Source organism: Phyllostomus discolor, chromosome 13 (assembly GCF_004126475.2).
Source record: "Phyllostomus discolor isolate MPI-MPIP mPhyDis1 chromosome 13, mPhyDis1.pri.v3, whole genome shotgun sequence".
NCBI classification, from domain to species: Eukaryota; Metazoa; Chordata; class Mammalia; order Chiroptera; family Phyllostomidae; genus Phyllostomus; species Phyllostomus discolor.
In genome coordinates, this window is record NC_040915.2 from 20,207,165 (window position 1) to 20,234,502 (window position 27,338).

The 27,338-nt window shown below is 51.3% G+C and overlaps 1 protein-coding gene across 8 annotated transcripts in view; it reads left to right on the forward strand.

The window, feature by feature from the left end:
* ABLIM3 (actin binding LIM protein family member 3) overlaps nucleotides 1-26,594 on the forward strand; it is a 101,695-nt gene extending 75,101 nt beyond the window's left edge. For 2 of the 8 annotated variants that reach the window (XM_028527868.2, XM_036014372.1), the window contains 16 exons: nucleotides 918-976; nucleotides 3,226-3,297; nucleotides 7,281-7,436; nucleotides 8,968-8,997; nucleotides 9,495-9,624; nucleotides 10,326-10,424; nucleotides 11,795-11,842; nucleotides 13,721-13,855; nucleotides 15,501-15,565; nucleotides 16,850-16,997; nucleotides 18,124-18,153; nucleotides 18,750-18,808; nucleotides 20,531-20,591; nucleotides 21,275-21,282; nucleotides 21,799-21,879; nucleotides 24,469-26,594. In XM_028527868.2, the coding sequence (XP_028383669.1) occupies nucleotides 918-976; nucleotides 3,226-3,297; nucleotides 7,281-7,436; nucleotides 8,968-8,997; nucleotides 9,495-9,624; nucleotides 10,326-10,424; nucleotides 11,795-11,842; nucleotides 13,721-13,855; nucleotides 15,501-15,565; nucleotides 16,850-16,997; nucleotides 18,124-18,153; nucleotides 18,750-18,808; nucleotides 20,531-20,591; nucleotides 21,275-21,282; nucleotides 21,799-21,879; nucleotides 24,469-24,582 (1,295 nt within the window). In that variant the 3' untranslated portion in view covers nucleotides 24,583-26,594. The remainder of the gene's footprint in view (nucleotides 1-917; nucleotides 977-3,225; nucleotides 3,298-7,280; nucleotides 7,437-8,967; nucleotides 8,998-9,494; nucleotides 9,625-10,325; nucleotides 10,425-11,794; nucleotides 11,843-13,720; nucleotides 13,856-15,500; nucleotides 15,566-16,849; nucleotides 16,998-18,123; nucleotides 18,154-18,749; nucleotides 18,809-20,530; nucleotides 20,592-21,274; nucleotides 21,283-21,798; nucleotides 21,880-24,468) is intronic. The other 6 variants (XM_028527870.2, XM_036014373.1, XM_036014374.1 and 3 more) reach the window with 6 other exon arrangements.
* Nucleotides 26,595-27,338: the final 744 nt, after the last annotated feature.

Consider the following 27,338-nt stretch of genomic DNA (forward strand, 5'->3'; position numbering starts at 1 on the left):
GGATAATATGTTCCTATTTTTTTCTTCTAATCCAGGACACCTGTTCCTTCTTTGGGGAATGTGTAATATTTGGGGCTCCTTCCCAACACATGACTGGCCACCTGTTGCTCATGCCTTCCCAAATTGGCCTCTCAGTTTGGGGCTGGCCAACTGGCTTCTCACCCACAACAAAATGCAATATACTAAATTTGAAGAGTCTGGAGTCTCTTAGGAATTAGCAGGTCAAGGCAATGCTCTTAAGCGGAATGTACATCCTGACACTTCTTCCCCTTAAATGTGATAGCTCTGGGAGACTGTCAGAAGTCTTTGAAGAAGAGGGACGGCTGGAATTCACCACAGTCTGTCACTTTATTTCACCTCCACTGCCATTCATTCATTCAGCATGCATTTACTGACCACCTGCTGTGTGTCACTCACTGCCAGTCGTCCACTCTTCTGTTCACCCATGAACATTTACGCAGACTCCTCCATCAGCGACGTCCTGTGCTGGATGCTGTGGGAGACCCAGCAATGAATAAAGCCCAGCTCCTGTCTAGAAGGAGCTCTTAATTTAGTGGGGGTGATAAATCCACAGGCTACTATGATTTAAGGCCAGATGTGTTGAGAGAGATACAAAAGAACTATGGATCACAGAGGAGAGAGAAGTCACTCTCAGCTGGCAGGTAAGAAAGTTTGCAAGAAGATGTCACAGGAGACGTGACCCCTAAGGAATGAGTAGGATTTTCACGGGCAGAAAGACTGCATGGGTGGTTGAATCCATGCAGCAGCAGAGAGCCAGGAAAACCAGGGATGCTTCTGATTGCTGCATAGGACACATAGGCTGTTGAGGGAGTAAACGGAGGTGGGGGAGGTGAGGAGAGACTTCTGTGCTGATAGGTGTGACAGGTCTGAGCCTCTGTTATTTCTCTGGCCCCTAGGTTCTGAGGTGTGGCACCCAATCTGCAAACAGGCAGCCCGGGCAGAGAAGAAGTTAAAGGTAAGCAAGCCCGCCTACTTTTTGCCATGGTTTGGGGGCACTGTGCTTAGTAGGAACTCATTCTTCAGTGTGCACACTCCCACAATGTGTGCCTGTATCCTCAGATTTCCTTAATGGTAACATCCACCTCAGGGGGCTTTGGAGGGAGTTAATATGGATGTGATAACACTGTGAAAACTATACAGCAATGTCTGAATGTGAGTTTTTAAGTATTCCTGGGGAGAGGCTATACCCTAACCGTGGCTTCCCAAGATGGCAGCCTCCCTGACATACCCCAACCTAAGGTCATGTATTAACAGTGATGGTTAATATTGTCCCAGAGACTGTGAATCTGCAAAAGATCTTCACAGTCACTGTCTGATTTGATTTCTTTACCCCTGTGGGGCAGGTGAGGCAAGGATTTATCTTTGCTTTGCTTATGAGAAAACCAAGGCCTAAGAAAGGCAGCGATTTGCCCACAGTAATGCAACCAGGCGGAAACACAGCCAGAGTCCCCAGGCACACGCTGGGCCAGCAGAGGTCCCGCGTCCTCAGAATTACTCTGCTCTGACAAGCACCAGAGGGTCCTGTGACTCCGGATTCTTGATCCAACAACTGCAAGGAGGGGCTCACGGAGTTCCTGGGTCCTTGGTGCTGTGGAGCAGATACCTGGAGTGTGGGTTGGAGGACTCACAGAGACCTCTAAGGGGCCCCTACACTCTGGCCCCCAGATATCAACTTGGTCCCTTGGGACTGTATTAAAAGTTACCTGCTAAAGAGTCTCAGCTAAAACCACATGTGTACGATGTCTGACCAGCTGGTGAAATGTCATCTCCTTTGCCATCTCATCCATCTAATGTAAGTTTTGGGAGAGAGCCAGTTTATTGACAGATAATTTTTTGAACCATGAGGGTTTTTTTCTTGTTTCTTCCAAGGCTTCTCTCCCTTTTAAGGTGTAAGAACTCCTGATCATCCCTTTCTTCCTCAATTTCCTCCTCTTTGGTGGCATTTCTCAAATTTCAGTCATCCCTCTATAGCCCTGATGCTTTTTGCCATGTGTATGTGCTACCTGTATCATTATATACTTAGTATTTTTCTCGTTCTTGAAATCAACTCACTACTTTTTACTTAACTAAATTTATTTTAAAATACAACTTTATATCACCAAGTGGAAAACCAGTATTACTTGTTATAAATAGAAGGTAACCATAAAATAAATTCAATGAAACAATTCTTAGGAATACATCTTGGAAAGTCTAGCTAGATCATGTTGCCTGTGATCCCTTTGTTAAAAAGAGAAAAGGGTGGCATGCTGGGGCATTAGCAATTGTTAAGGCAGAGCTGAAATGTATTAGCATCAAACTAAGACTTCCTTCTTGATCTGAGAGGATTGAATAGAATTTTACATCTTACTCTCTCACTCTAGGACTCTGTATTATCAAATGTTCCACCTGAATGTGTCTCCCCAGAGACACACTTGTTCACAATCCACACTTTGGGAAACATTGCTGTGTAGCCCTGCTTAGGACTCTTTAAATGGTAGGGCGAGAGATCTGAAAAGGAGTTTAGACCAGCCCCTTCATTGTACAGGTCAGGAATTCGAGACTCCTAAAACCACACAGTACATTATTGGTCCTTGCTGTCCAGTCTGTTTACTTTTTAACCACAACATGCTGCCACTCTCTGAGAGGCACTAGGATTGACATAGCATTGTTCTGCTAAAGAAGCCATTAGTCCATCATTTCCATTGTTTGGGGAGAGATTTTTTAAGCTTATCACTAGGTTGATGTCAATTTGCAGTGGATATATCATAAATAATCAGTATATTACGCAATTACATGAAGTTTAACCTACTTTTATATTTTGTACAATACAAGCAAACTACTAAGGAATGAGAACTAACCAATTTTATTCATTTAAAGCAAATACATTATTGACTGGGATTATCCCAAATAAAAAGTTTTATGAGTAACTTCCTATCTAAGAGGGCAATGACACACACACACACACACACACACACACACACACAAAAGACAAATTCAAACAAATTCATATTCAGTCCAACAGCCTAAAATCTTGTGCACTTCTGATTACATTCACACAGACATCACTTTAAAAGGCAGAAGATAAAGAAAAAGTGCAGAAATAGCCAGAGAGTGCTTTAATAGCATTGCTAACATCCCCTGAAAAGCTGCATGCATACACCCCGTCTCCCCTTCCCACCGGGTCAGAGCACAGCTTCTCACCCTCTGCCTTCGTCTCCCCCACAGCACCGACGGACGTCTGAAACTTCCATCTCGCCCCCTGGGTCCAGCATTGGGTCACCCAACCGAGTCATCTGCGTATGTATCGCTTTGCAGCCACTGAAAGGACTTCCTTATCCCCCAGCCTGGAATCTAAAGAGGTTCCAAGGGCAGCTGTCAGGTTTTCATCCAAATGACAACTACCGTTATCTAGTGTGGCCTGTCACATGCTGGGCTCTGTGCTGGGTCCTGAGGATACAGTGGGGGGCAGGGACAGACACGGCTCCTGCCCTTGGGGAGCACGCAGCTTAGTAAACACAGACTTACAGGGATAACGTTGGGGTCAGCAGGAACACGAACAACTGCAGCAACAGCAGGAGCCCTTGGCAAGCTCTGAAACAGCACATCCTTCCCCCATTACTTGCCTGACAGAAGGGCAAGGGAAAAATTTGGGATCAGAGCCCTGTCCAGAGTGGGTATTGGATGGGATGTCAATGTGGAGACAGTGGTGTGTGATAGAGAGGCAGAAAGGAGGAAGGAGCCACATGAATGTGGAAACGAGGCTGGGAAGGATTTGCAAACATAAAGGAGAGCTTCCTAATCATGTAAGAAGTCCAGGGATGGAGTCAACCTGGGGCGTGAGTCTGAACTCTCATCCCTAGAGGCATTCAAACACAGACACTCTTCATTGCCAGGGGTGTGGCAAAAGGGGCAAGAGTTGAGTCAGAGGACCTCAGAGGTCTCTGGGATATGTAATTTATTCATACATTTTCCCTTCATTCACTCAGCAAATGTATGCTGAGTGAGCGTCTACTCCCCTACATGCTGTGCTCTGCACTGCGTTGATGGTGGTGAGCTGCACCAACCTGCAGTATAACACTGAGTTCGTAATTCCACGGATAATCAGGGGCAGTTACGATAAAGTGCTAGGAAGAAAAGGTATATGGGGTGCTCTGACGATGCTGCAGATGAACAGAGCGACCTGACAATCTAGGACCAGTTGGGAGAAGAATCGGAAGAAACATTTAAGCTCAAACCTGAGGGATAAACAGAAGTGAGATAAAAGAGGTGGGGGAGGCAGAGCCAGAGGACCACGAAGAGCAGAGGAGGGTCCTGAGAGTAAACGAACCTCAGTCTGGCTGACTCCAGACTGTTCCAGCCCTTCTCAAGCCGAAGGAGCCAAGGAGACCAGAAGGTGGGGAGGGAGGTGTCTGGAGCAGGAAGCCCTGATGAGAAGCCCTGGAGACCGTCCTCAACCCCGCCAGCCCCAGGTGGCCCTGCCTGTCATTGGGAGATCATTGTTTTGCTCCAAATGCACATCCAGTGTCCTCCTTCATCACTGGATAATACTATTGATGGAACTGTTTCCTTTCCTTTCTTCCTCTGTTCAAATGAAAGAAAGAAAAAGATGTAACAGTGGTCATTGACTGTAACTTCAGTATGGGTCAATGCTGCCATGTGGCTCCCACAAAGGCAAGTGATTTTGATCATGGGCTGTCCTCATTGAAGATTCCTGTCCAGAACAGGGGAGATGATCATCCCCCTGGTGCTACGAGTGGGGCCAGACCACAGCGGGGTTAACGGGCTTAGTTTCAGGGCCTGCACCGTGAGAAGGTTACTGACCAGAGTGGGGCTGTCTCCAGGAGAGAGTTACCAAGGGATGTGAGCTCAGGATATGCTGAGGCTGCACTGCAATGCCTTGCATCCCTGGCTGCTCTCCCCTGGGCTGCTGAGGAGCCTTGCTAACCTTTGTGAATTAGGTTCAGCACTGATGCTGTTCACCCTGGAGGCCTGGGGGGAGCTCCTAGGGCTGCCCCTGAGAGAAGCAGCTCCACTCCAGATGAACAGCAACAGGGACACCTGCCACTGTGCCCTCCAGCTGGGGGCTTGTACACTGAGATCAGTCACCCCCACATCCGAGCACAGGCATGTGTCTGCCCTTCTGTATACTTCTGCTCTCCCCTTAATGGCGCCTCATCGCCAGCTACCCTGGGGGACAAGTGCACATGTCATGCGAGCCATGTTTTAAGTCAGACCATTCCAAACATGGCTTCCAAATTTAGGGAAGAAGCCATCCAACCACTTTTGGGACAGGAAATAACAGGCAGAAAGATAGAGTATTGGTTTAACTTTCACAGATACCGAGGTTTGGTATTAAAATAGAATTGTTAATGCACCTGGAGGGGACAGGTTCTTTCAAACCTGGCTCCATACCCCGCTGACTACCAGAATCATCTCCAGGTGACTGGACTTGGACCTGCTGCACTGGCCTCTTCCTTCCCTTCTGGCCAATTGTGTTATGACACCTTTGTCCAGTTGCTGCAAACTCATTTATAACCTGTCAGCAAGGCAGCTGGAGGAAGAAATGTAAATTTAGTGGTTCTGACGTGTGTAGTAAAGTGCTGAGATGAATATTGATGGGTTGAAACAAGTTTGCAAGATGCCAAGAGCTCTCAAGGTCAAGATCTAACATCCCAGAATGAAAGGCAGCAGCTACTTCAGCCAGTAGACTCTCCCAATAAGGTGCCCTCTACACCCACACCCCAAACTGGCACAGATGCATCTGCAGAGGATGCCCACAGAGGGCGGCACCAGGGACTGCGGGAGTGGGGAGCTGTCACCACCCTCAGCACAAAGGGAAAGGTGGGTACAAGCTGGAGCTGTGGAAGAGCAGTCCCAGACAGGAGTCATCCCCAGCCACCACCAGGCAGAGCAGGTGCAAGGGGGCCAGGTACACAGCGTCCTCACTCACCTCTCACTCTGCAGATGCCCCACTTTGGCCAAACCCAACTGAACCAAAGGAGCCTGTGGTACAGTCTACAGGGCCTCAGAGCCCAGGTCAGGGCAAGGAGGAGGCCTGGGGCAAAGGGGAGTGAATGGCGCAGTGCCCAAACAGCAGTGGGATGGGACAGGGATGGAACAGTGAAGGGCTTTGAGAGTGTTTGAAATACCAACGCTTCTAAGGTCTTTATAAAAATTGCTTTCTAAGTAGCCTTGGCCCTGAGACTTACCTGGCCCTCAAAGCATCAAGAGAACATTATGAGGATAACATAGTCCCCTTGGATTCCCTGTGTCATGGCCTCTCTGAACCTTCCTCGCCTCAGGACGTTGGGAGCCACAGTAGTTCTGGGGGGAGTGACCCTGGTTAACCATAGAGGAAACCAGGCCACTGAAGGAACCACAGGAGGATGGAAAGAACACGGCTTCAAGAACCACGAGACACGCTGACCCACACTAGAGGAAGTGGCCTCCTCATCCAGGCGGTTCTAGAGAACTGAACTCAGGCGAAGCCAGGAAGTAGTTAGAGGCTCAGTTCAGTTCGGCGTAAGGAGCAGCTTTCTGGGCGCAGCCCCTTGATAGCTGTGAGCCAGTGAACGCCCCACCCTGGAGAACTAGAAGAGGCCACCAGGGAGGGCAGGTTCTCAGGTTAGACTGGCTGGGTTTGAATTCTGGTTTGGCTACTTCTTAGCTATGTGACCTTGGGCAAGTTCATTGATTTCTCTGTGCCTGTTTCCTTGTTCAAAAGTGCAGATAATATTAGTACCTACTGTTAGAGTTGTAAGTTGTATGGACTAACAGTTAGTCCATATAAGGGACTTAGAACACTGTCTGGCTCATAATAAGTTCTCACCAAATGTTAGCTAGTGTTTTCCGTCATGATTGTTTCTGTCTTTACCATCTTCACTGTCTTCTTTAAGGACTCTGTGAATGGGGTGTCTTTACTCTGGGGGGTCAGAAGACCGTCAGTGCCTGGCTGTGCAGTTCAGACTAGATTCAAACCTACTGGCTAAGTGCTGAGAGCTGCAGAACCTTTGGAGCCTCAGTTTCCTCATCTGGAAAATAGAAATAATACTGACACTTCACAGAGTCACACATCATACGCGCACAAGCAGTGTTAGCCCTGTTGGAACGGATGGCCTCTCAGACCTGCCTTACTCTAACACCCTGCGAGTCTTCCATCCTAAAGCTTTGTTTTTAGTGGAAACTGAAGAAGCTTCTTCTCCCTGTGCCTGGGTTTTGTTTCCTCTCTCCTTTCCCTCTTATCTTTCTGCTTCTTTCCTGTCCATTTCCTTCTTCCCCAGGCTAAAGTGGATAATGAGATCCTTAATTACAAAGACCTGGCAGCTCTCCCCAAGGTTAAATCCATCTACGAGGTACAACGCCCCGACCTCATTTCCTACGAGCCTCATTCCAGATACACGTCTGATGAGATGCTGGAGAGATGTGGCTATGGAGAGGTATGGCATCTTGCCCCTCTCTCTGGGGCCGTCGGAGGAGAGGAGGGCCCGTGGGGTCCCCGGTCCCCTCTATCGCAGACACCTTGCCTTCCACAATGTTGCTCCTAAGACTCTTTTAAGCTGGAGTTTACAGTCAACATGTGAAAATAAGGTGATTTCATCCCAAAATTGGGCTTTTCTTGAAAAATTAGAGGTGATGACACCAACCAGTATTTCCGCCATCCAGAGGTGGGGAGCAGAGCCCTGCTTTATAGGCTGGAGATGGGCTTCCGGTTCTCCCGAGTGCCCACCACTCCCTGAGAGCCCCGGCGTTGAAGCCGAGAACCTGTGACTGCTTATCACTGGAATGATTGTTTTTCTTACACCGGAGAAGTTTTACACACAGCCCATGGCTCTTGTCCTCTGCCACACTCAGTGATTATTTGGATTGGTGATCCCTGGTTAGTAGGTTCTCTGGTTTTTGCGCCTGGCCTTAAGTCCCTGTGCTCAGAGCACAAGAGAAACTCACAAAAACTCAGCATCGGCTGGCTTTTGAAATAAATAAGTGGACAAAAGTATGTTCTCTGGAGAAGGCAGAACGGCCTCCTCCATCCCAGACCCCTGAGCTGAGACTGTTTTCAGCAGAAGGATCCCAGGCCTGTGGGGCACAGACCCGGGCTCCTGTCCCTGTTCCACCACTGTCCCCTTCCTCTCTAAAGGGGCCGGCTTCCATCTGGTTTGAGAGCCAGTGCCGAGACTCTCTGGGTTCTGGCCCCTGACACGGACCAGGAAAGGGGACTGCACGTTTGGTAGAAGCTGATTCTGAGCACAGAGATGGCACATTAGGCCCCACAAGCCCCACCCAGCCCTGAAATTTGTTTTGTTTCACTCACAAAATACCTTTTAAAAATATAAATTAGTTTCCAACATTTAAACACTGGGAGATTTCACGTAAGAATTTGCCTTTCCAACATGTCTTGGAAACCTAAGGAGCTGTGTTAATGTAGGTAGGGCTGGCATCCCAGCCTGGGCCTCAGGTGCTGGGGCTGAGCTGCCCTCTGTAGATGGGATGTTCCATCTCCAGCTTGCCACACCACCCACTGGCCCATCTCCCATGTCGATGGCACCATGCTGGCCCTTGCGTGGCCCTACCTTTGTATCCCCTGCCCTGGGCACTGCCTTCATGAACCACAGAGGGGGCATGAACTGGTAAAGAGACAAAGAAGTGTTGGAATGACTCCGAGCTTGCAGTGGAGAAGCCTGGGTCCCGGGAAAGACTGCCCCACTTCCTCCCTGAGGGGTCCCGAGCTATCCCACTCCCCCTCTGGGCTGTGGGTTTCCCATGTGCAAAAGGAAGGCACAATCTCAAGGTTTCCTACTACCCGTCAGCACTGCCGATATCCTGGAACTCTAAGTGAGGGCGTTACCTGGAGAGGGAGGCCGAGGGGCGGCGGAGAACCTCTCTTTGCTGAACCATTTAACTGCTGTCTGTCCTCTCTCCCGCCCTCTTCTCTCTTCTTTCATGACTGCCTTCAAACTTTCTGCTTCTAAGTCGCTGGGAACATTATCTCCCTACTCCCAGGTAATTAAGCCAGCATGGGGAGACCTTTTGTATAATGGTGTCCCTTTATGCTGACCAAACAGGCCCCTGGTTCACCCCTCCCGAGCCCTCCCAGGGACTTGAGCCCTTGACCCAACCAGGGCAGTGATAGGCAGACAGGAGCCTGGAGGAAGTGGTGGTGGCATAAAGGGCAGGAACAATTTGGAGCGAACCTGATGTGCCCTTTCTACCCAGAGATGACCCCCAGTGCTTCTGAGAACCTTGGCCAGGATTCCAGGGGCCTGGCCCACGGGTTCCATTCAAGGGCCTCTGAGCGATGGGTGAAGGCCCTGAAAACTCTCTGCATCCTTCCTTGGACTGTGCATGTAACCCAGGGTGGGGGCCTGTGTATTCAGAAGGGCAGCACCACGCCCCTAGAATCCTGGATTCCCTGTCACTCCCCCATCTGCCTAATAGACCCTTGGGCCATAGGCCCACCTCATTGGTGGCCTTGCTCACAGCCCCACTTCCTCCCCCAGGACATCTACGAGAACTTGGACCTCCGGCAGAGGCGGGCCTCCAGCCCAGGATACATCGATTCCCCCACCTACAGCCGCCAGGGCATGTCCCCCACCTTCTCCCGCTCACCTCACCACTACTACCGCTCTGGTAAGGAAGGGGGAAGCCCCCAAAGGGACAGGAAGAGCCAGGGGACAACACAGTGGCTTGATGTCCCCAGCTGCAGAGACAGAACAGGGCTTGCCCGAGATCTCATCACAGAATGGCCTCCACAGGCCTGTGGTCACCCTGGTGACCAGCTGGGCCTTGCTGAGGCCCTGCAGATGCCCTGAGCAGGGGAGAGGAAGACAGGCTGTGGGAAAACGGGCGGTGAGCTGCTAGGGGAGGGGAATGGTAGACAGCCTGATGGCCCTAGCTGGAAGAAGACACTTCAGTCCTCATCCTTAGGCCTGTCCATCCAGAGGATGGAACCAGAGGACCAGAAATGGGGTTGTGGCCTGGCCTGCACTCAACAGCCCAGCCCCACCCAGGCCAGTCAGGTTGTCCACAGCCAGCCCTGAGGTTGCAGGTGAAGCAAGTAGAACAATTAAGGGAGGAGGCAGGTGGGGAGGGTGGGGTGAAAACGCCTTCCTGAAGCTTGGTGGAGTTGACTCTTGCAACCCACAAATCCTGACTTTGGGGTGGAGCAAGAAAACAGTGCTGAGCCTGTTCCTGCCGACAGTGCATGAGCGCACAGCCGCCTCCCTGCCGTCCTGGCCCTCATCACCTCACTGCTGCCTGAGCCACCGCCACGTTAATGCCTGTTTTCTCTGCCTCTCTTCTCTCTGGGGACCACTGCCTGCGTGCTCCAGGGCCCGAGAGCGGCCGGAGCTCTCCATACCATAGCCAGTTAGATGTGAGGTCCTCCACTCCAACCTCTTACCAGGCTCCCAAGCACTTTCACATCCCAGGTAGGCTGCCAGCCCAGAATGCCCGGCATGGGTGCATGCTTCATGGGATCTCCAGGCACCCTGCACTGGCACCGAGGAGAATCCGGGTCCTAGGGACCATCCCTAACCAGTCACTCTAAGTAGTCCACCCTCTGGCCCCAATGTATCTACAGTCTTTGGTCCACTCACTTGATAGAATCCGTCTTGGTCAGGAAGCTGCCAGGAAGCATCCCAGGGAAGTGTCTGGGATGTCTAGGGGCCGTAGTGGGACACAGCTGTGATCGGGCTGCAAGTAAGGGGTTTCTGCATCAAAACTCTTGGGACCGAATCTCCTTCCTGTTTCTTATGTGTGGGCTGGTGACCTCAGGCCAGTTACTCAGTTTCTGTGAGCCTGTTACTCCTTCTCTACAGCCAGGCACTGCTCTGGAACCTGAGGCTGCAGTTGTGCTTAAACCAGCCCAGATCCTACCTTCACGGTGTTTGTGTTCCAGGGTGGGGAGGGAGGTCATCCATGAGTAAACAAATGTGTGAAAGGGTGATTTCAGGCAATGACAAGTGCTGTAAACATAAGAAAACAGGGTATGTGACAGAGAGACTGGGGTGGGGGAGGCTGGGCTAGGTGAGGTAGTCAGGAAGGGCTTCTTGGAGGCAGTGACATTGAATCCAAAAGATAAGGATGAAGCATTTTTGTGAAGATCCCAGGGGAAAACATCCTGGTGGAGCAAGGACTAGGGCCCTGACACACTGAACTGGCTGCAGGCCAGTGTGGCTAGAGGTAATGAGCATGAGGGACAGTGATAGGAGACCCTGCAGGTGTGATTTGGACAAGGTCTCATTCTGAATTACAGCAGAGCTGGGCCTAGACTAGTCTCCCAACTCCGGGCCCAGGTTTTCCCTCCTCTCCCACTTTTCCCCAGGAGCTCATCCTGCTGTTTCATCTATGCCTTTCTCAGCTGCCCAGAGAGGTCCCATCCTGTCTGTTTTTGAGGAAGTGAGGGGGATCATGCTGAACCATGGCTGTAGCATTCTGGGCACTTTCACATGGAATGAGGCGTGGCCGCTGGGTGGAGGCGTTGGACACCTTCCTGCATGGGGTCCTGCTGAGCACATGCCCACCTTTTGCCTGCATGCCCACCATTCAAGCCCCAGATCCCTTCCTCAGGACCATCTGAATCCACCCATTCCTTTCCCCTCACCCTTCTTGGAACCCGATGGTATGAGGTTGGAAGTTCAGCTTTGGAAGAGGAAGTCCACCGGGGAAAAGATGGTGGACACTTGGGAAAACTTGCTGACCACCTCTCTCTTCTGAGATCAACTGACCAACTGCTGTCTCCTTTTTTCCTGTCTCTCTCTCTCTCCTCCCTCCTGTCCCTTCTGGGTCTGTCTGGCAGCTGGAGAAAGTAACATCTACCGGAAACCCCCGATCTACAAACGGCATGGTACGGTTGGAGGCAGAGAGGGCATGGCCAGGCAAGGCATGTGGGGCAGTTACCGTGTGTGCAGATGGCTCTGCATGGGTCACCAGGAGGGACACATGCAAGGCTGCACCTTGGTCCTTCTTGTTGACTGCCCTCCCATCACTCCAAGTGACATTGGAGAAGAATTTGGTGACATTTTAAAAGAGCAAGGAAGGTCTCATATCCCCTAAATCCTTTGCTACCATCTCCCCAACCCCCTACCCTTCCCTAAGTCCCATGACATCTAATGTTCTAAATCCTTGTTCAGCGTACCCCTGGGAGAGGCACACCTAGGGCACTGACACCCGGTCACTCAGCACTGAGAACTGATGGCTCTTGCAGAAGCATTTATTGAGCCTCATTTGAATAAGCGCATCTCTTAGTTGAGGATGCAGAGGCACAGCGGCCACCCTGTCACCTTTGTGTACCTATGGGTCTACTGGATAACAGACTTAGTGGAGCATAAGCCATCAGAAGCAGCTATGTGTTGAGAGCAGCTGTGTGTATTGCCCCTGGTGGAGGGGGCAATACAAGTATTAATAGTGGCTCTGGGTACTGATAATTCAGACAAACATCCTTGATTTTGGAGGGGCTGAACGGGGATCGAGGAGGGTCTGTGAACATGTGCATATCTATGTGTGGGTGTAGAGGTCATACCATGTGCCCCGAGTGGACACAGAAAGTCACCAACCCTGACAAAGTTAGTTTGACTTTATATCCAGAACCAAACCCCTCAGGACTGCGTGGGACTTCCCAGATGGCCCTGAGGGGCAGCACCAAAGCTGGGAGTCCGGGGTGGAGGTGGTTGGGATGGATTAGAGGGCAGATGAAAGAGCTGAGTGAGATTAGCTGGTGTGGGACCCACATCAAAGAGAATGGGAGCTTTGGGAGCAAGTGCTGCTGGGGCAGGGGGAGGCGTGTAGCCCGGAGCTGGCTGAGGGCAGTCCCAGGACTCTGCAGCCCTGGCTGCCTGGAGTGTAGAGTTTGTCACTATAGCTTCTCCCCTGAGGAATTATCTTGAAGCCGCGCTCATTTCCCAGGCCTCTCTCTGCCCAGGTCAGCCCCTTGCCAGTCTTTGGCACATGTGAAGTCACCATCCAGATGGTTTTGTGGCTTATATAGGTTTGATGTTCACCCCATGCTATGGAATTCACGTGGAAGCTTGAAGCTGGATGGCACCTGAGCCAACAGACCAATTCTAATGCTCACAGAAGGGGAAACTGAGGCAGAGAGGGGCAGGATTTTCCTGGCGTTACAAGTGAGTTAAGTGGCAGAGCAGGGAGCAGAACCTAGTGTTGCTGACTCCCTGTCCAGTGCTCCCTCCTGCACGTCACATAATCTCCCCAGGAAGGATCTGGCATTTCAGGGTGAGAAGGCTGACCTGACTCAACATGCTGCACGGCCCTGCTGGCCAACTCCCACCACAGATGTGGCTCCAGTCCACAGCAAGGCAGGCTTCCGGAGGGGAAGGAAGCCTAGGGCAAGGGCTCAGCTGGGACACGTCTAGTCTTACTTGGAGAAGCCATGGCCTTAGTATTTGTTCACTTAGGAGTACACTGGGGAGTCCACGGAATGCAGTAGAAGGAGTCCTAAGCTAGGGGTCTGGTCCAGTTCTGGCCTTACTTGCTCTGTGGTCCCGGCAAGCGCCTTCCCCTCTATGGTGTTCAGCTTTCCAAGTGGCAAATGTGAGCCATGGACTCAGTGCCTTTCCAGCTCCAGTGCTCCACACCCCAGACCCTGGCCTCAGTGTGGCCTCACTCCCCTGGGCTGGAGGCCAGCTGAAACATGGGAAAGAGTGTAGAGGATGCTAGTCTAGAATGCTCTGCCTCCCTGAAGCTCTCTCTTTTTGGTCCTTTGCAGGTGATTTGTCAACAACAACCAAGAGCAAAACAAGTGAAGACATCAGCCAGGCCTCTAAATACAGTCCAGCCTACTCACCAGACCCCTACTATGCTACAGAGTCTGAGTATTGGACCTACCATGGCTCCCCCAAAGGTAGTGTGCCCCATGGGGGAGACAAGGCCAGAGCCCTGTCACCTACACCAGGGATGCAAGGGGCCAGGACAGTCACCCAGTCCTTCACTTGATCAGTCATTTATTTATTCAGCAAACATGTTTTGAGGGCCAGCCATGGGCCCTAAGGAGGCACTGACAAACAGACCAGGCCATGTCCTTGCCCTTGTGGAAAAGACTTGGGTCCTAACTAGAGAGGGAGGTGATACATAAGAGGGGATAAACAGGAGGTAGGAGAGCTGATGACAGGGGCATGCAGTCCAGCCTAGAGACAACAAAGCCTGCTCAGATGCAGACTCTGATGCTACAGGAAGAGTAAGGAGGAGACAAACCCACTGAGTGTAGAAACGCATCTGCAAAGACCCAGGATGGGAAAGAAAAGACTGTCAGCTTAACCTCGAGCTTACAGTGGGGTGGGGGAGGTGATGAGGGGCCAGGTCCCACCAGGCCTTGTGGGTTTTGGTCTTCACCCTAAACAGCAGGAAGCCATTCAAAGTGACGACATGATCAGACTTGTGTTTGTAAGACACCCCTTCGGCTGTGGGGTGGACACTGGTTTAGGGGACTGAAAAGAGAGGATGTAGGCAGATGGGAGGTACTTGTGGGAGCCCTGACAAGAGGTCCTAGTGGTCCTCAAGGTGCAACCCCTACCAGTCAGGCATCCCAAGCTGTTTCTTTCCAGTATGGTGAGGAATTTTCATCAAGTGCCATTTTGAGTCAATACATACCTTTATCAATTGTCCATTCTAAGCAAAGCTTCTGAGGAGCTGAGATGACACTACCCCTTCCCTACCCTCAACAAAGTCTCCATTTAGAAAGGAGATAAGACACCAGCCCAACTGTAACCCAAAGGGACAGTGACAAGAGTCCATAAGTGATGAGTGTTCAGAGGCTACACAGGCAGGAAAGACCACACCCAGCAGGCATGGGGGGAGAGGGGCAATCATAGATGATGCTGTTTCAGTCACAAACATATGGAAGGAAGGAGGGAGGGAGGGAGGGAAGGAAGGAAGGAAGGAAGGAAGGAAGGAAGGAAGGAAGGAAGGAAGGAAGGAGAGAGAGAAAGAGAGAGAGAGAGAGAAAGAAACAAAGAAAGACCAATTCCAAATGGCTGAGGCCAAATTAGGGACGTTCTTGATCATGTGACTGAAAGTGTTTGTGGCACGACAGGACCCAGAGGTGAGTGGACATCATCAGGACGTGTCCTGTCCCCTGGATTGGGTCACTCCATTCTCGGGCTGACTCTGCCCTCGTCATAGCCAAGTGAGCTCCAGCAGGTCCAGGCTTACCTCCTGCTGGGCAGAAAAAGGGCTTCTCTCTCCCACCAGCATCAGACAGAATCCCAGCATGGTGGCTGGCTAGCTCTGTTTGGGCAGCAGCTTCATGTGCACCTGACAGCCCAAGGATGGGAAGGGGTGCCGGGCATCTCCATTCAGGGAGGCCCGTGGGCAGGGAGTGGCAGGTCATTCACCAAGTGCACCTGTGCAGGGCCACTCGGCTCGAAAGTGGTAGCGCGTGGAGGAAACCCCCACCTGTCCTGGCTCCTCTACTGCCCCTTGTGCCCTCCCCCCAGAGCAGGCTGAGAGGGACGCACATGCAGGAGCTGACCCTAGCTGTCTTTTGGCAGTGCCCCGAGCCCGAAGGTTCTCATCCGGAGGAGAGGAGGACGACTTTGACCGCAGCATGCACAAGGTGAGCCAGCCACACCGCTGAATGAGATGCTTAAAGGGTTCACTACCGAGGACATTTTCATTTGCAAGTGACAGAAACCAAATTCAAACTCACACTTTGATGGAAAGAAGAAATGGCAGAGCCGAAAAGTGAAATGGTCAGATTATCCTCCGGTATAACTAGATCCAGCTGCTCAAGACACTGCCCTGGGGACATTGTCTCTCTCTGCGCTTCTGCGGGCTTGCCCCTGCACTGGCCTCGTGCTCAGGCAGGTTCTTCTCACGTCGTGGGAAGTGGGTGCCAGCAGCTCTGGTGTGTGGCTGGTGGGAGTGGAAGGTGGTGCCACTGCCTCCTCAGAAAAGGGGAAAGGTTTTGTGGCTCCTCAGATAGTTAAATGTAGAGTTACCATGCGATCCAGCAATTTCACCTCTAGATATATGCCCAGAAGAACTGAAAACCGATTCTCAAACACATGTGCACACCTGTTCATAACAGGACTGCTCACACCAGCCAAAAGGTGGGAGTAAGCTGAATGTCCGCCAGCTCACAAATGGATTTTAAGTGCAGTATATCCATATGATGGAATACTAGTCAGCCATAAAAAGGAATGAAGTCCTGATATATACCACAACGTGGATAAATCTTGAAAACATTATTTGTGAAAGAACCCAGACACAAAAGCCTACAATGCATTGTACAATCTCATTTACATGAAATATCCAGAATAGATAAATTTGTAAAGACATAACCTAGATCGGTGATGACCAGGGATCAGGAGGAGAGGGAAATAAGAAGTGACTGCTTAATGGTACAGGGCCTATTTGGGGGGTGATAAAAATGTTTTGGAACTAGAGAGGTGGTAGCTGTACTAAATGCCACTGAATTGTTCACTTTAAAGTAGTTAAGTTTATGCTATATGAATTCCACCTCTCTAAAACAAAACTTCTTTTGAAAGATGGGTGCTAGTGACTCCAACCAGAGTCCCGGGGAAGGCGCTCCTGGCCCAGCTGGGGCTGACTGCCCATCACTCCACCACTCACTGTGGCCGAGGCAATGCAGTCCTGTTGCTGGCCAGATCTGCTTTTTGTGCCCACTGTCAGAGTCCCAGCCAGGCCAGAGGGCCACTCGTGAAAGAGAGATGAACTCCCAAAAGGAAACACGGGTGCTGCAAGGATGGAGGGACACTGGGAAGGAAAAATGACAGGGCCACCAGAGGGAGTCCAGTCACTCAGCCATTCCTAAGCCTGTTTCCCCCCAGTGCACTCTGCTCCTTCTGACTTCCTCTAGCTTTTCCTCCACCCCCAGCTGCAGAGCGGAATTGGCCGGCTGATTCTGAAAGAGGAGATGAAGGCCCGATCCAGCTCCTACGCAGATCCCTGGACCCCACCCAGGAGCTCCACCAGCAGCCGGGAGGCCCTGCACACGGCTGGCTATGACATGTCTCTCAATGGCTGTAAGTGCTGCTGGGTGGGGGCTTTTTCCTCCCCGCTCCATCAGTGAATCTGAACTCCTACGGTCTCACCTGGTTCTAGAATACAGACTTGGCAAGGGGCTGTGTGGGACACTAAGTAAGACCATGCTCTGCCCTGAGCAGTCAATTCTGCTTCTTGGGCCTCTGAAGCGGTGACTTCCAATCATCTTCTAATCGTTTGAATGGCTCGAAGATATAAGGCACTACCTCTTGAGGTAGTGAGCCTCCTATCACTGGAGGTACACAAGCAGAGCATTGGGTCAAGCACTTTGCCCTGAGAGTCTCTCACTGTAATCTCCTCCCTGTTCCTGGGCACATGCATGTGCCATCTGCCTCCTCTCCCTCTTACCCCTGTGGGAGCCAGTCCCGCCAGGAAACCCTGTCTCAGTCAATACTTGGTGGATAATAACCTGGTCGAGAATAAAAGCACCTTGACATACTTGTCAATACTTGGCGGATACAGACCAATACTTGATGGATAGTAACTTAATCAAGGATAATCACCCTGACTGTGGGTGAGATTAAAGATAATGGGGCTGCAATGATGATAAATCCAGTTTTATTCAGTGTTCCCTATGTGCCAGACACTGTGCTGGTACCTTTGTGTACTATGTCATGTATTCTTCACAACCACCTTATAACAGATTCATCTTCCCTCCCCACTTTACAGATGAGGAAACAGAAGCATGATTAAGCAACTTGTAGAAGTTAGGTATCTAGTAAAAGCAGAGCCAGGATGAACCCAGGACCCGGTTCCCTGTTTGGCCACTGAGGCGCTGTTTTTAACCCCTGCCTCTGGGCTCTGTGCAGTGCGCCACTGGTGCTGCTCAAAATGCAGCTCCCCTCGGTGGCACCGGTGCAGCAGATACTGCAGAGCTCCTGCTATGCGCCAGGTTCTGGGCTAGGAGCTGAGAGGGGGCTCGGGGATGGGGTGCAAGGACAATGATTGGAAACTGACCCGTGGGAAAGGAGGTAATAAAAGAGGCTCCTCCTCCTCCCCTCCAGCCAGGGTGGCCCGGGTATGGGAGTCATGTCTGTTTGTCCCATGAACTATCCACATGTCTGTCTGTCCCCACGCACACCGATCTCTGGCTCTTCTCTCTTGCAGCCCCTCGGTCCCACTACCTGGCTGACAGTGGTATGTTCTGCCTGCCCCACCTTCAGCCCAGGGTGTCCTGTGAGGGCCAGACTGAGCCTGCACAGGTCTCCCATAGCTGTGATAAGCAGAGAGTGTGGATACCCCAGCACAGTCCCCCTCCCAAGCAGTCCACCCCATTGTGTTTGTCAGTTGGTAGGCCTCCACTTTTGGTTCTAGAACCAGGATTGACATGCCCAACAGCTCCCAGGAGGAAAGAAAAAGTGTGCACCTCTTCTGCCCATGTGAGAGCTCACCTGTCTGGGTTCAAGCTCAACTCCAATTCAGAGCCTTTGTCCAGAGCCACCCTGTGGCCAGGAGAGGAGTGCCTCATAAAAGGCTAGATGTGTGCAAGACAAGGCCAGAAGACTGTGTGACTGGGTGCTTGGGGTGGGCCTAGAATTCTGCCAGGGGGAGGCACCCCTAAGATGGTCAGTTGTAAGCCTGGAGAGCAGTGGTGGAAGGATCTGGAGGCCCCCAGCTACAGCCGCCTCACCCCGGAGTTAGGGGGTAACATTGGCCATTTGCAGCCAGATGAGCTTAGGGAGAGGGTCCCCTGGCCTGGGGCCCCTAGTAACTGTTTTGCTCCTTCTCTTCAGATCCCCTCATCTCCAAGTCTGCCTCCCTGCCTGCCTACAGAAGAAACGGGCTGCACAGGGTAAGAGAGGCCATGCGGGGCCATTGTCCCCACAGTGTTGGTGATTCCAGCATTAGTTCGCTGCTGTGGCACTTACGGTGATTACTAAGGGGTGGAACCCTGGCCAAGGCCTTGGGGCTAGAGGTGGACTAACTGAAGGAACCCAAGGCAGCAGTGGCTCTCCTCCCTGTAGTGTTCAGGTGCCCCCATGGGAGGGGCTGGTGGATGCCTGGCACTGTGCTAAGCAGTTTACAAGCGCTAACTCATTTACCCTATGAGGTAGTTACTGTGGAGCGGGGGGGTGGGGGTGGCTAGCTCTGTCCCACACCCAGTACATGAAGAGCCAGGACTCAAGCCCATAGCCACACCCAACTGCCTGCTTCACTTGCCTGCCATGGCTTGGAGCCCTCTGAGCTCTTTGGTGGCCTGCAACATGAAACTCACGGAAACAGTGAGCTGGTTTAGGGACCAAAAGGGAATAAAAAATATCTTATTGGTAAGAGGAGGGGCTGCGTGACTGGACAGGTGATGGGGGAAAGCATGAACATTGAGGTAAATAAATGTTTATTAACTGAGCACCTACTAAGTGCCAGGCACTGTTCTAGGTGCTGAGGGTCCTGCGGTGAATACAGTTGCTGCTCCCAGGGAGCTTGAGTTCTAGTTGGGGAGACAGGCAACCAGCAAAAAAAAGTGTGATTTGCAGTCAGGCGATCCTAAGTGCTGAGACAGAACTCAAAGCTTCGGGGCAGGGAGAGGAGGCGGTCAGCAGGGGATGGATTTAAGCAAGGCCTGAGGGCTCAGAGGGACCTCACTGCTTGAATACCAGCAAGAGCCGTCCGGATAGAGGGGAGGACAGTGTCAAAGGCCCTGGGCGGGGAGGACGCGTGGCGGGTGGCATGAAGTGAGGGTGGGGATGAAGCCTGGCAGGAGGGTCCGTAGGGCCCCGCACGCCGGTAAGGACTTCGGAGGGCTTCCGGTAACTGCGCCGTGTGACCTGACTCGGACGTGTGACGGGTCCCTCCACCACTGTGTGGACTAGAGACCACAGAAGGACAGAGTAGAAGCCAGAGACCCGTTGCTCTGTGGCCGTGTCAAGCACACAAAAGGGGTGTGAGCACTACTGGGGGACAGTGGCTGGTGTTAATAAGCCTGCCCTGCCACAGGACACACAGACCCCGTCCTCAGCACACTCCAGGCCTGGACGGTCGTTCACACAGCAGTCACTTATTGTCAATATTTTATACACACCAGGCAGCACTCCAGGTGCTGGGATACATCGGTGACAAAGCAAGACAAAAACCCCTGCCCCTTAGAGCTTCTACTTTTGCAGGGAAGACAGGAAACAAGTGGTAAATAGTAAATAAGTCAAAGTAAATAGAATGTAGGAAGTAGTAAGTGCTATGGGGACAGGAGGAAAATGTTGAGCCAGATAAAGGAGATAGGGAATTTGAGAAGAGGGCAACTTGCATTTTGAAACAGGGTCATGAGACTAGGGCAGGTCTCATGAAAGAAAGCACGAGATGTAATTTGCCAATAAGTGAACATTTACTGAGTGCTTATTGTGTGCTGGGCCTGGGCACTAGAGATTGGGCAGTGAGGTAAATCACCCCAGCTTGAGACTGAGGCTTCTTCGAGGGCCGCCTATCCCACATGCCCCGGTCCGTTTCCTGGAGCTAGGTGAGTACCCCCAGGAGGCAGCAGTGAGCCTGCCTCAGGCCAGCCCCCACTCTGTCTCCCCTGCAGACACCCAGCGCTGACCTCTTCCACTACGACAGCATGAATGCCGTCAACTGGGGCATGCGAGGTGAGTGCGGGCCCCCCGGAACTCACGGGGCGTCGGGTGCCCTGCTCACGGCTGCAGCGTGACCCTCAACAAATGACTGCTACACACTCAGGCCCCACGCTGGGCTCCATCCAAACCCTGAAGGGAGTTCCCACTCCCTTTCACTTCCCAGACCCTCCCTTTTCCCTCCTCACCCCTCATCCTTTCAAATCCCTGGCCTTGGGTGATCTCCAGGCCAGCTGTCCCATCTGGGTTCCCAGAACCATCCAGAGCACTGCCATCCCAGTACTGCTGAGCTAGAGTTGCCAGTCAGCTCTGGGTGCAGGGAAACACTCAGAGCCAAACGTGCATTCTTCCCAGCAAATGTTCCATGAGCTCTGGTCTCCCGCCAGCCTCCCCCAGCTCCGACAAGCAGGCTGGGGCAGCAGCTCACCTCACCTATTCATCCTAGAATATGGAGGGTCTTGCCTATATGGCTTAGATTCATCTTATTTATCCTCTAAATATCTCAAAGGTCATTTTTCCCCTAAAACCATATCTCTAGATCAGCCCAACCCCTCTCTCCAGCCACCCATGGTACTCCTACCAGCCTTGATTTGGGACGAATTCAGCAAGGATAGAGTCTCTAAGACAGAGGCCAGTATAGTGATGCAAAGCAAAGACCAATGTGTTTCCATTTGTGTGTGTGTCTTTTCTCTTTACAGAGTACAAGGTAAAGGGATCCACAGGCCCGAGAGGTCTCTGAGACACTAGGAGCTGCCGCACTGGGGACCAGCAGGAGAATAACAGCACTGTCTATGCAGGAACGGGGACATCGATAAACAGCCCCGGGGTTCCTCTTAAAGCCAGCATATCCAGTTCCCAGGCCCACTTCCCCTAAGTCCTTCCCTATGACTCTTGCCTCCTGAAATCACATAGTTCCCCATGGGCCTCAGAGACTTTCTGGAGGCTTCCAAATCACCAGATTTGAGATATTTGCCCACATTCATACCAAATGCCACCAAGCTTATCCCTAGCATATCAAGGGACTCTGGGGCCTTGCCTTCTGGGAAAAGGCAGCTTGAGGCTGCCAGGCAACCCCAAGGAAGTCAAACCCAGCCGTCCCTTCAGTCTTTAACCACCGGCCCTTTTGGGGTAGAGGAGGGAGCCCAGACATAAAATGTGGGTGAAGGGATGAGCCCACCACCCTCACCCAACCTGCAAACCCCACCCACTTCCTCTCTCCTAGATCTACCCTTACGAGCTGCTGCTGGTGACCACGAGAGGAAGAAACCGACTGCCCAAGGATGTGGACCGGACACGTTTGGAGGTCAGTGGAGAAAACTGATAAGGAGCCTTTGGGTTCAAAGGGACTCCAGCCCTTGCCTGGTCTAACCCAGCTCAGGAGAGGCCAGCAATATGAATGGCTTTAAAGTCACACGGCTTGTTGAAAAAGCAGAGGCTTCCCCACAGTGTCCTTAGCCCAGGACTGTCCCATGTTGCTCTGTGCTCTCTCCTCAATTCAGTTAGCATCTGTGCTGCATGGGTCCAATGTGTCCCACCTGAGGTGATGCTTCTGCAGACATGGGAGAGCTAGATTTGGTCCCTGCTCAGAGGCCTGTCATCTGGTTGATAAGAAGACATTCAGCACTGGTTTCAGACAGGATTGTGTAGAAAACCAGTACTGCAGTGAGGGGGGTGGGAGGCAGCCCTGTGCAGAGGCAAAAGGATAAGGAGGTCTCGAGTCAGACACCCTCGCTTCCCACCCTGATCCTGCCGTCCCTAGGTGGGCAGCTTGGCCAAGTGACAACCTCTCTAAACCTTAGTTCTCTCCTCTATAAAGTGGGGTGATTGTCATGCTTCCCTCAATAGCCTAGTGACATAATGAAACAATACACAAAGAGTCAGGCAGTGTCCTGGGGAGTAAACACCCCACCAGTGTGGGATCACTCTGATTCAGAGAAGACCACTAAGGCTGGGCTGGATGACCAGCTTCCACCAAGAGGAATGATTTAGCTGGACTTGCAGGCGGGAAGGTTTGGATGGATGGAGGGAGGGATGACAGCATCGTGCAGTGGGAACAGCATACATAAAGGCACAGTGGTAGCATTGGGCTTCTGAGCCGCCCAGTATATTTGGCCTGTAGTTCCAGTCCCTGGTCACTTCTGACGCAGGAGCACACTCTGTCCTTCCCAGGCCAGGGCCTCTCCCCACCTCTCCCCAAAATGACCTTCCCGTCTCGCCAGCCTCCTCCCTCCCCAGGGCTGCCTTCTAGTTAGCGATGCCTGTGCTCCAAACCTCCCCATGCCTTCCCCAGGATGTGTCACTCATCTCTTCCTCCAGCCTCCCCCAGCCCTCTGTCTAGTGTGCAGATCCATTTCCTCTGTCTGCCAAAGATCATCTGTCACCTACCACATGGCCTGGACTGGGAGAGGTGTCAGGAAATGTGTGCAAAATCAAATGCAGGCTTAGTTCTGAGAGGAGGCTCAGCGCTCCTAGGGGCAGGACAAGCACCACCTTAACCTGACAGCTGAGGAATTCACCCAGCCTAGAGGGAGGGCTGGGGCAGTAGGAGGGGGATGTCAGTGGCTCAGGAAGCTGCATGAGTCCTTGCTGCTCTAGCATGCTGGGGTAACAGCAAGGAAGCAGACGATTCCGCCCACATGTGGAACTGGGGCCTCCTTCCAGGGTCTGGTGGTGAGAGCCTGGCAGTGCTGAAGGGGACAGCTCCCCTGGCAGCTCGGGGGAGCACCCGCATTAAGGGATGGAAATGTTCATCCCGGAAGACCAATTGCTCTCCTACACCCTCCAGAAGCTCAGACCTGGGAAGCACAACCTCCCTAAGCTTCAGAATCACCAATTCTGATGCTTTTTAAAATACCAACACGGGGCTCCACCCTAGACCAATTAAACTGCAGCCTGTGGAAGGAGCTCAGGCATCAGTGTTTTTCAGAGGCTCACAGGAATGTCTCCCGTGTTGCCTGAGCTGAGACCAGTGGGTGAAGGACACTGCCCTGGCCCCTGCACCAGCAGACTGCACTGAGTCAATTAGCTAATATAATTGCTACCCACAGGTCATCTCAGCGATTCCAGCAAGTTTTCAGCAGGATACATGCCATCCATTTCTCTCCCGAAACATAATTTTAAATTTTATTTTGAAAAAATTCAGAACTCCAGAAAAGTTGCAATAGTAAAATGAACATCCATCTACCCTTCACCTAAATGCGCTAAATATTTGCACCTAATGCAAATGCACCTAAATATTTCTAAATCTCAAAGCTTTTGGCAATAGACCAACTTTCTAGACTGCTCGGAAGGGGGAGAGAATAGGCAGAGCAGTCAGGAGGTGGGGGCAGGGAACCCACCTGGAATTCAGAACATTGTTTTGTTTTATGGCCTGTTTGTTCTCACATAAGAAAGAGATGAGAGGCCATTTCAGAGCTTGGAGAAATATGAACAGTAGTGGTTTTTCATTGACCGGCCTCAGGAACAGCCATCCAGATCATTTGTAAAAATATTAGTAAGAGGATTATACCCTAAAATTTTGGCTACACCTCCTTTTTCTTCCGAAGGACAGAGGAGTTGCATTAATCCATACACACTTCTGAACACGGCATGAATGCATGCAGCAGGGTTGCAGAAAGGTGAGGTCAACCAGGATGCAGCTAGGGCACTTAGGTGAAGCATAAGTCGCACCTGAATCTGGAGCAGGAGCAGCCTCTGCAGCCAGACCAGCTCCAGAGATCCCTCCGACAAAACATTCATTCATACATTTATCCATTCAACAAATATTCACCACACACCTGCCGTGGGTCAGACACCATGCCAGGCACCGTGACCCCTCCTGCCTCACCTGCCCCCAGCCTGCACCTCCCGTCCTCAAGCTGTTTTTTCTCTGTCCCCTCCCACTTTGTTTTAGCGCCACTTATCCCAGGAAGAGTTCTACCAAGTCTTCGGCATGACCATCTCTGAGTTTGACCGGCTGGCCCTCTGGAAGAGGAATGAACTGAAGAAGCAAGCCCGGCTGTTCTAGGCAGAGGCTCTATAAATATATATGCGTTTATATAAAGATATATGTAAAAGCTCTATACTGAAGCTCGGTATAACCCCCTTGTGTAATGGGACACACTGCCTGCCATGAGACTTGCTTTTCTGGACTGTCAGGCAAGCCCGCATCATCAAGATATTTTTATGCTCCTTACTTTCTCTTTTCTAAATGCAATGGGGTTTGGGAAGGGATTTGAGGGGACGCCCATCCTTTTACTGGGGATCCTTTTTATACTGAAACATCTAACGTCTAACTTGAGTCCCCCTAGGTCCAAGCCTCTTTCCTAAAGGAGGTGCCTGAAGAAGTCTCTTCTGTCTGTCATTTGGCTCTATTCCCCAGTCTCCAGGGTGGATGCTGACCTTGTGGTTTTCACATCCTGTTGGCCCCAGAGGGGCCCTCCCATGGGAGGATCCACAGCCCCCTCCCAAAGACACTGAGCACCTTTCAGAGCCCTTGTAGAATTTTCTCAGCACCCACAATTTGGAGCTCGGTGCTCTCTGGGGGAGATGCAGTTAGAAGTGTGAGGCTCAGACTGACTCCTCACAGCAGTAAACAGAAGTGGGCAGGGCCTCAGCTCTTCAATCCTTCTTGGGTCCTTGATCCTGACCTCTCCCTGCTCCAAGTCTATGACTCATGGTAGGAAAAGAAAAGTCACTTCCTTTTCTTCCACCACTTCCAGCTGGCCCCTTTGCTTGGCCCTGACATGGAGAACCAGAGGGGAAGGAGTGGGAGCAGGGAGCAGAAGACAGAGCAGGGCACCTGTTAGAACCGGAGCTGCAGGACCTCTTGGGACCCTCCTCTCTCCCTCGCTGCTTCTAGCACCTCCTGACCCTTCCCACTTTGGAGGGGAGGTCCACACTGCCGCTGTATTCTTCAGCCTTACTACAATCTATGTGCCTGACAACTCAACACACCGCAGGGCTAATGTTCCCCCCATAGCTCTAACCGAACAACTAGATGGACAACCTCTAACACCCCTCTCAAGGTTACATAGGCCATGTTCCAAAGTGAGGTTCCTGGTCTGTGCCTGCTGGTCCTGAGGACAGCAGGGTAACTCAACCAGTCCCTGATGCCCACTGCAAAAGCTGGCCAAGTTTCACAGCAAAAACTTTCTGAAGAATGACCGCCTATGAGATTCCAAAATTAAGCATTGGCCAACACCACTCACGATCATCCTGGATTTCCCCAGGGGCTGCTTTTCCTGCCTCCTTGCCTCCTGGAACAGGAGCGAATGCTTAGCCTTCTCTCCTCCCCTTTCCAGACCTTCTACCCTGAGTTGGTGATGTTCAGTGGGGTCTGTACCTTCCTGGAGATGCCTTGAGTCAGGCAATTTTGAGGTCTTGGAGGAAGGATGACTAAATGGAAATGACAATTATGACTCTCAAGAGGCTGGTGATGTAACATGGCAGAGGTAGAACTGACTTCGATAAACCCTCACTGTGTACCTGCTGATGCTGAGCACTTGCTGTATACTGAGCTCTGAGTTGGGGAGGGAGGTGGGAGCCCTGAGATGGTCAGCGTGGCCCCTGGTCTGGGGGACATGCCTGCCAACAATGGGTATCGGAAGGCATGTACTCAAACACAATGGATGTGAGGCGGAAGTGATGGGAGATGGCATGAGAAAATGGTTGTGACATTACTGAAAAGGCATATGCAGTTGGTACAGATAAAGGAGAGCTTTCTGGAAGAGACTGCATTTGAGCAAATTTTGGGAAATGTCTTTGTAAGCTGGGAGGAGACCATACCAAAAGGGTGAAAGGATGCCGGGCCAGAAAGGAGGTCTACTATGCTCTCATTTAAAATATCAACCCCCTCTGTTACTTCTGTTTATGGCCAATGTCTTTCAACTCTCCTGACCCTTTAGAAACGTCCCTGGCCAGACACAATCATTGAAACTGCCTCATTATCACTGGTTGAGAACTTGGCACGATTTGAAGGGCTTTTGTTATTGTTGTTGGGTATTTTTGTTTCCCATAAAGGCACATGATTTCAACCCAGACCTGTGTCCTTCTGTTGTTTGTAGTGGGAGTGGAAATGAGTGACAAGGGAAGAGGCTGAACCATGCACATTTTTTCAAAATAAAAGAGTCCAGACAGCGGCTCTCCCTTGGCCTTAGTTTCTCCTTCTGTAGAATAAGAAAACTCAACAAGGTTAGCATCACCCAGATTGATTCCTGCAGAAAATGGGGTCCTGCAAGATGGTAGAGGATGTTCTGATGACAAATAAGAGTCTATAATCAAAAAATGATAACAATAATAGTAATAGTTCCTCATTGTTAAGCACCAACAATGAGCCAAGTTCTATGCAGAGGAATTTACATCCACCATCTCATTTAATCCTCTGTAGCAGCCCAAGAGGTAGCCATTACTCTTCTCTCTAGCTCACAGATGAGGAAACACTTTTGAAGAGGATGCATAATTACCGTGGTAAAGCCAGAAACCAAGTCCAGTCTGCCCGACTAGAAGGACCAGCTTGTCCACTCTTATCAGTCAGGATGTTTTCAGCTCCAAGTAAAGAATGCCTTCTTAAAAGTGGTGTAAACAATGAGAAAACAGATTGTCTTGCACAAACAGAAGTCCAAGGTGCAGGGCTAGTGGATTAAGCAGCTTTGTGATTCCATCAGGAGCCCAAGTTTTCTTTTGCATCTCTTCATTGTGTCCTCCGGTGTGACCCTTCATGTTTACAAAAAGCTGCTGTAATTCCAGCCATCATGTCCTCACACAACCACAAAAAAACAAAAA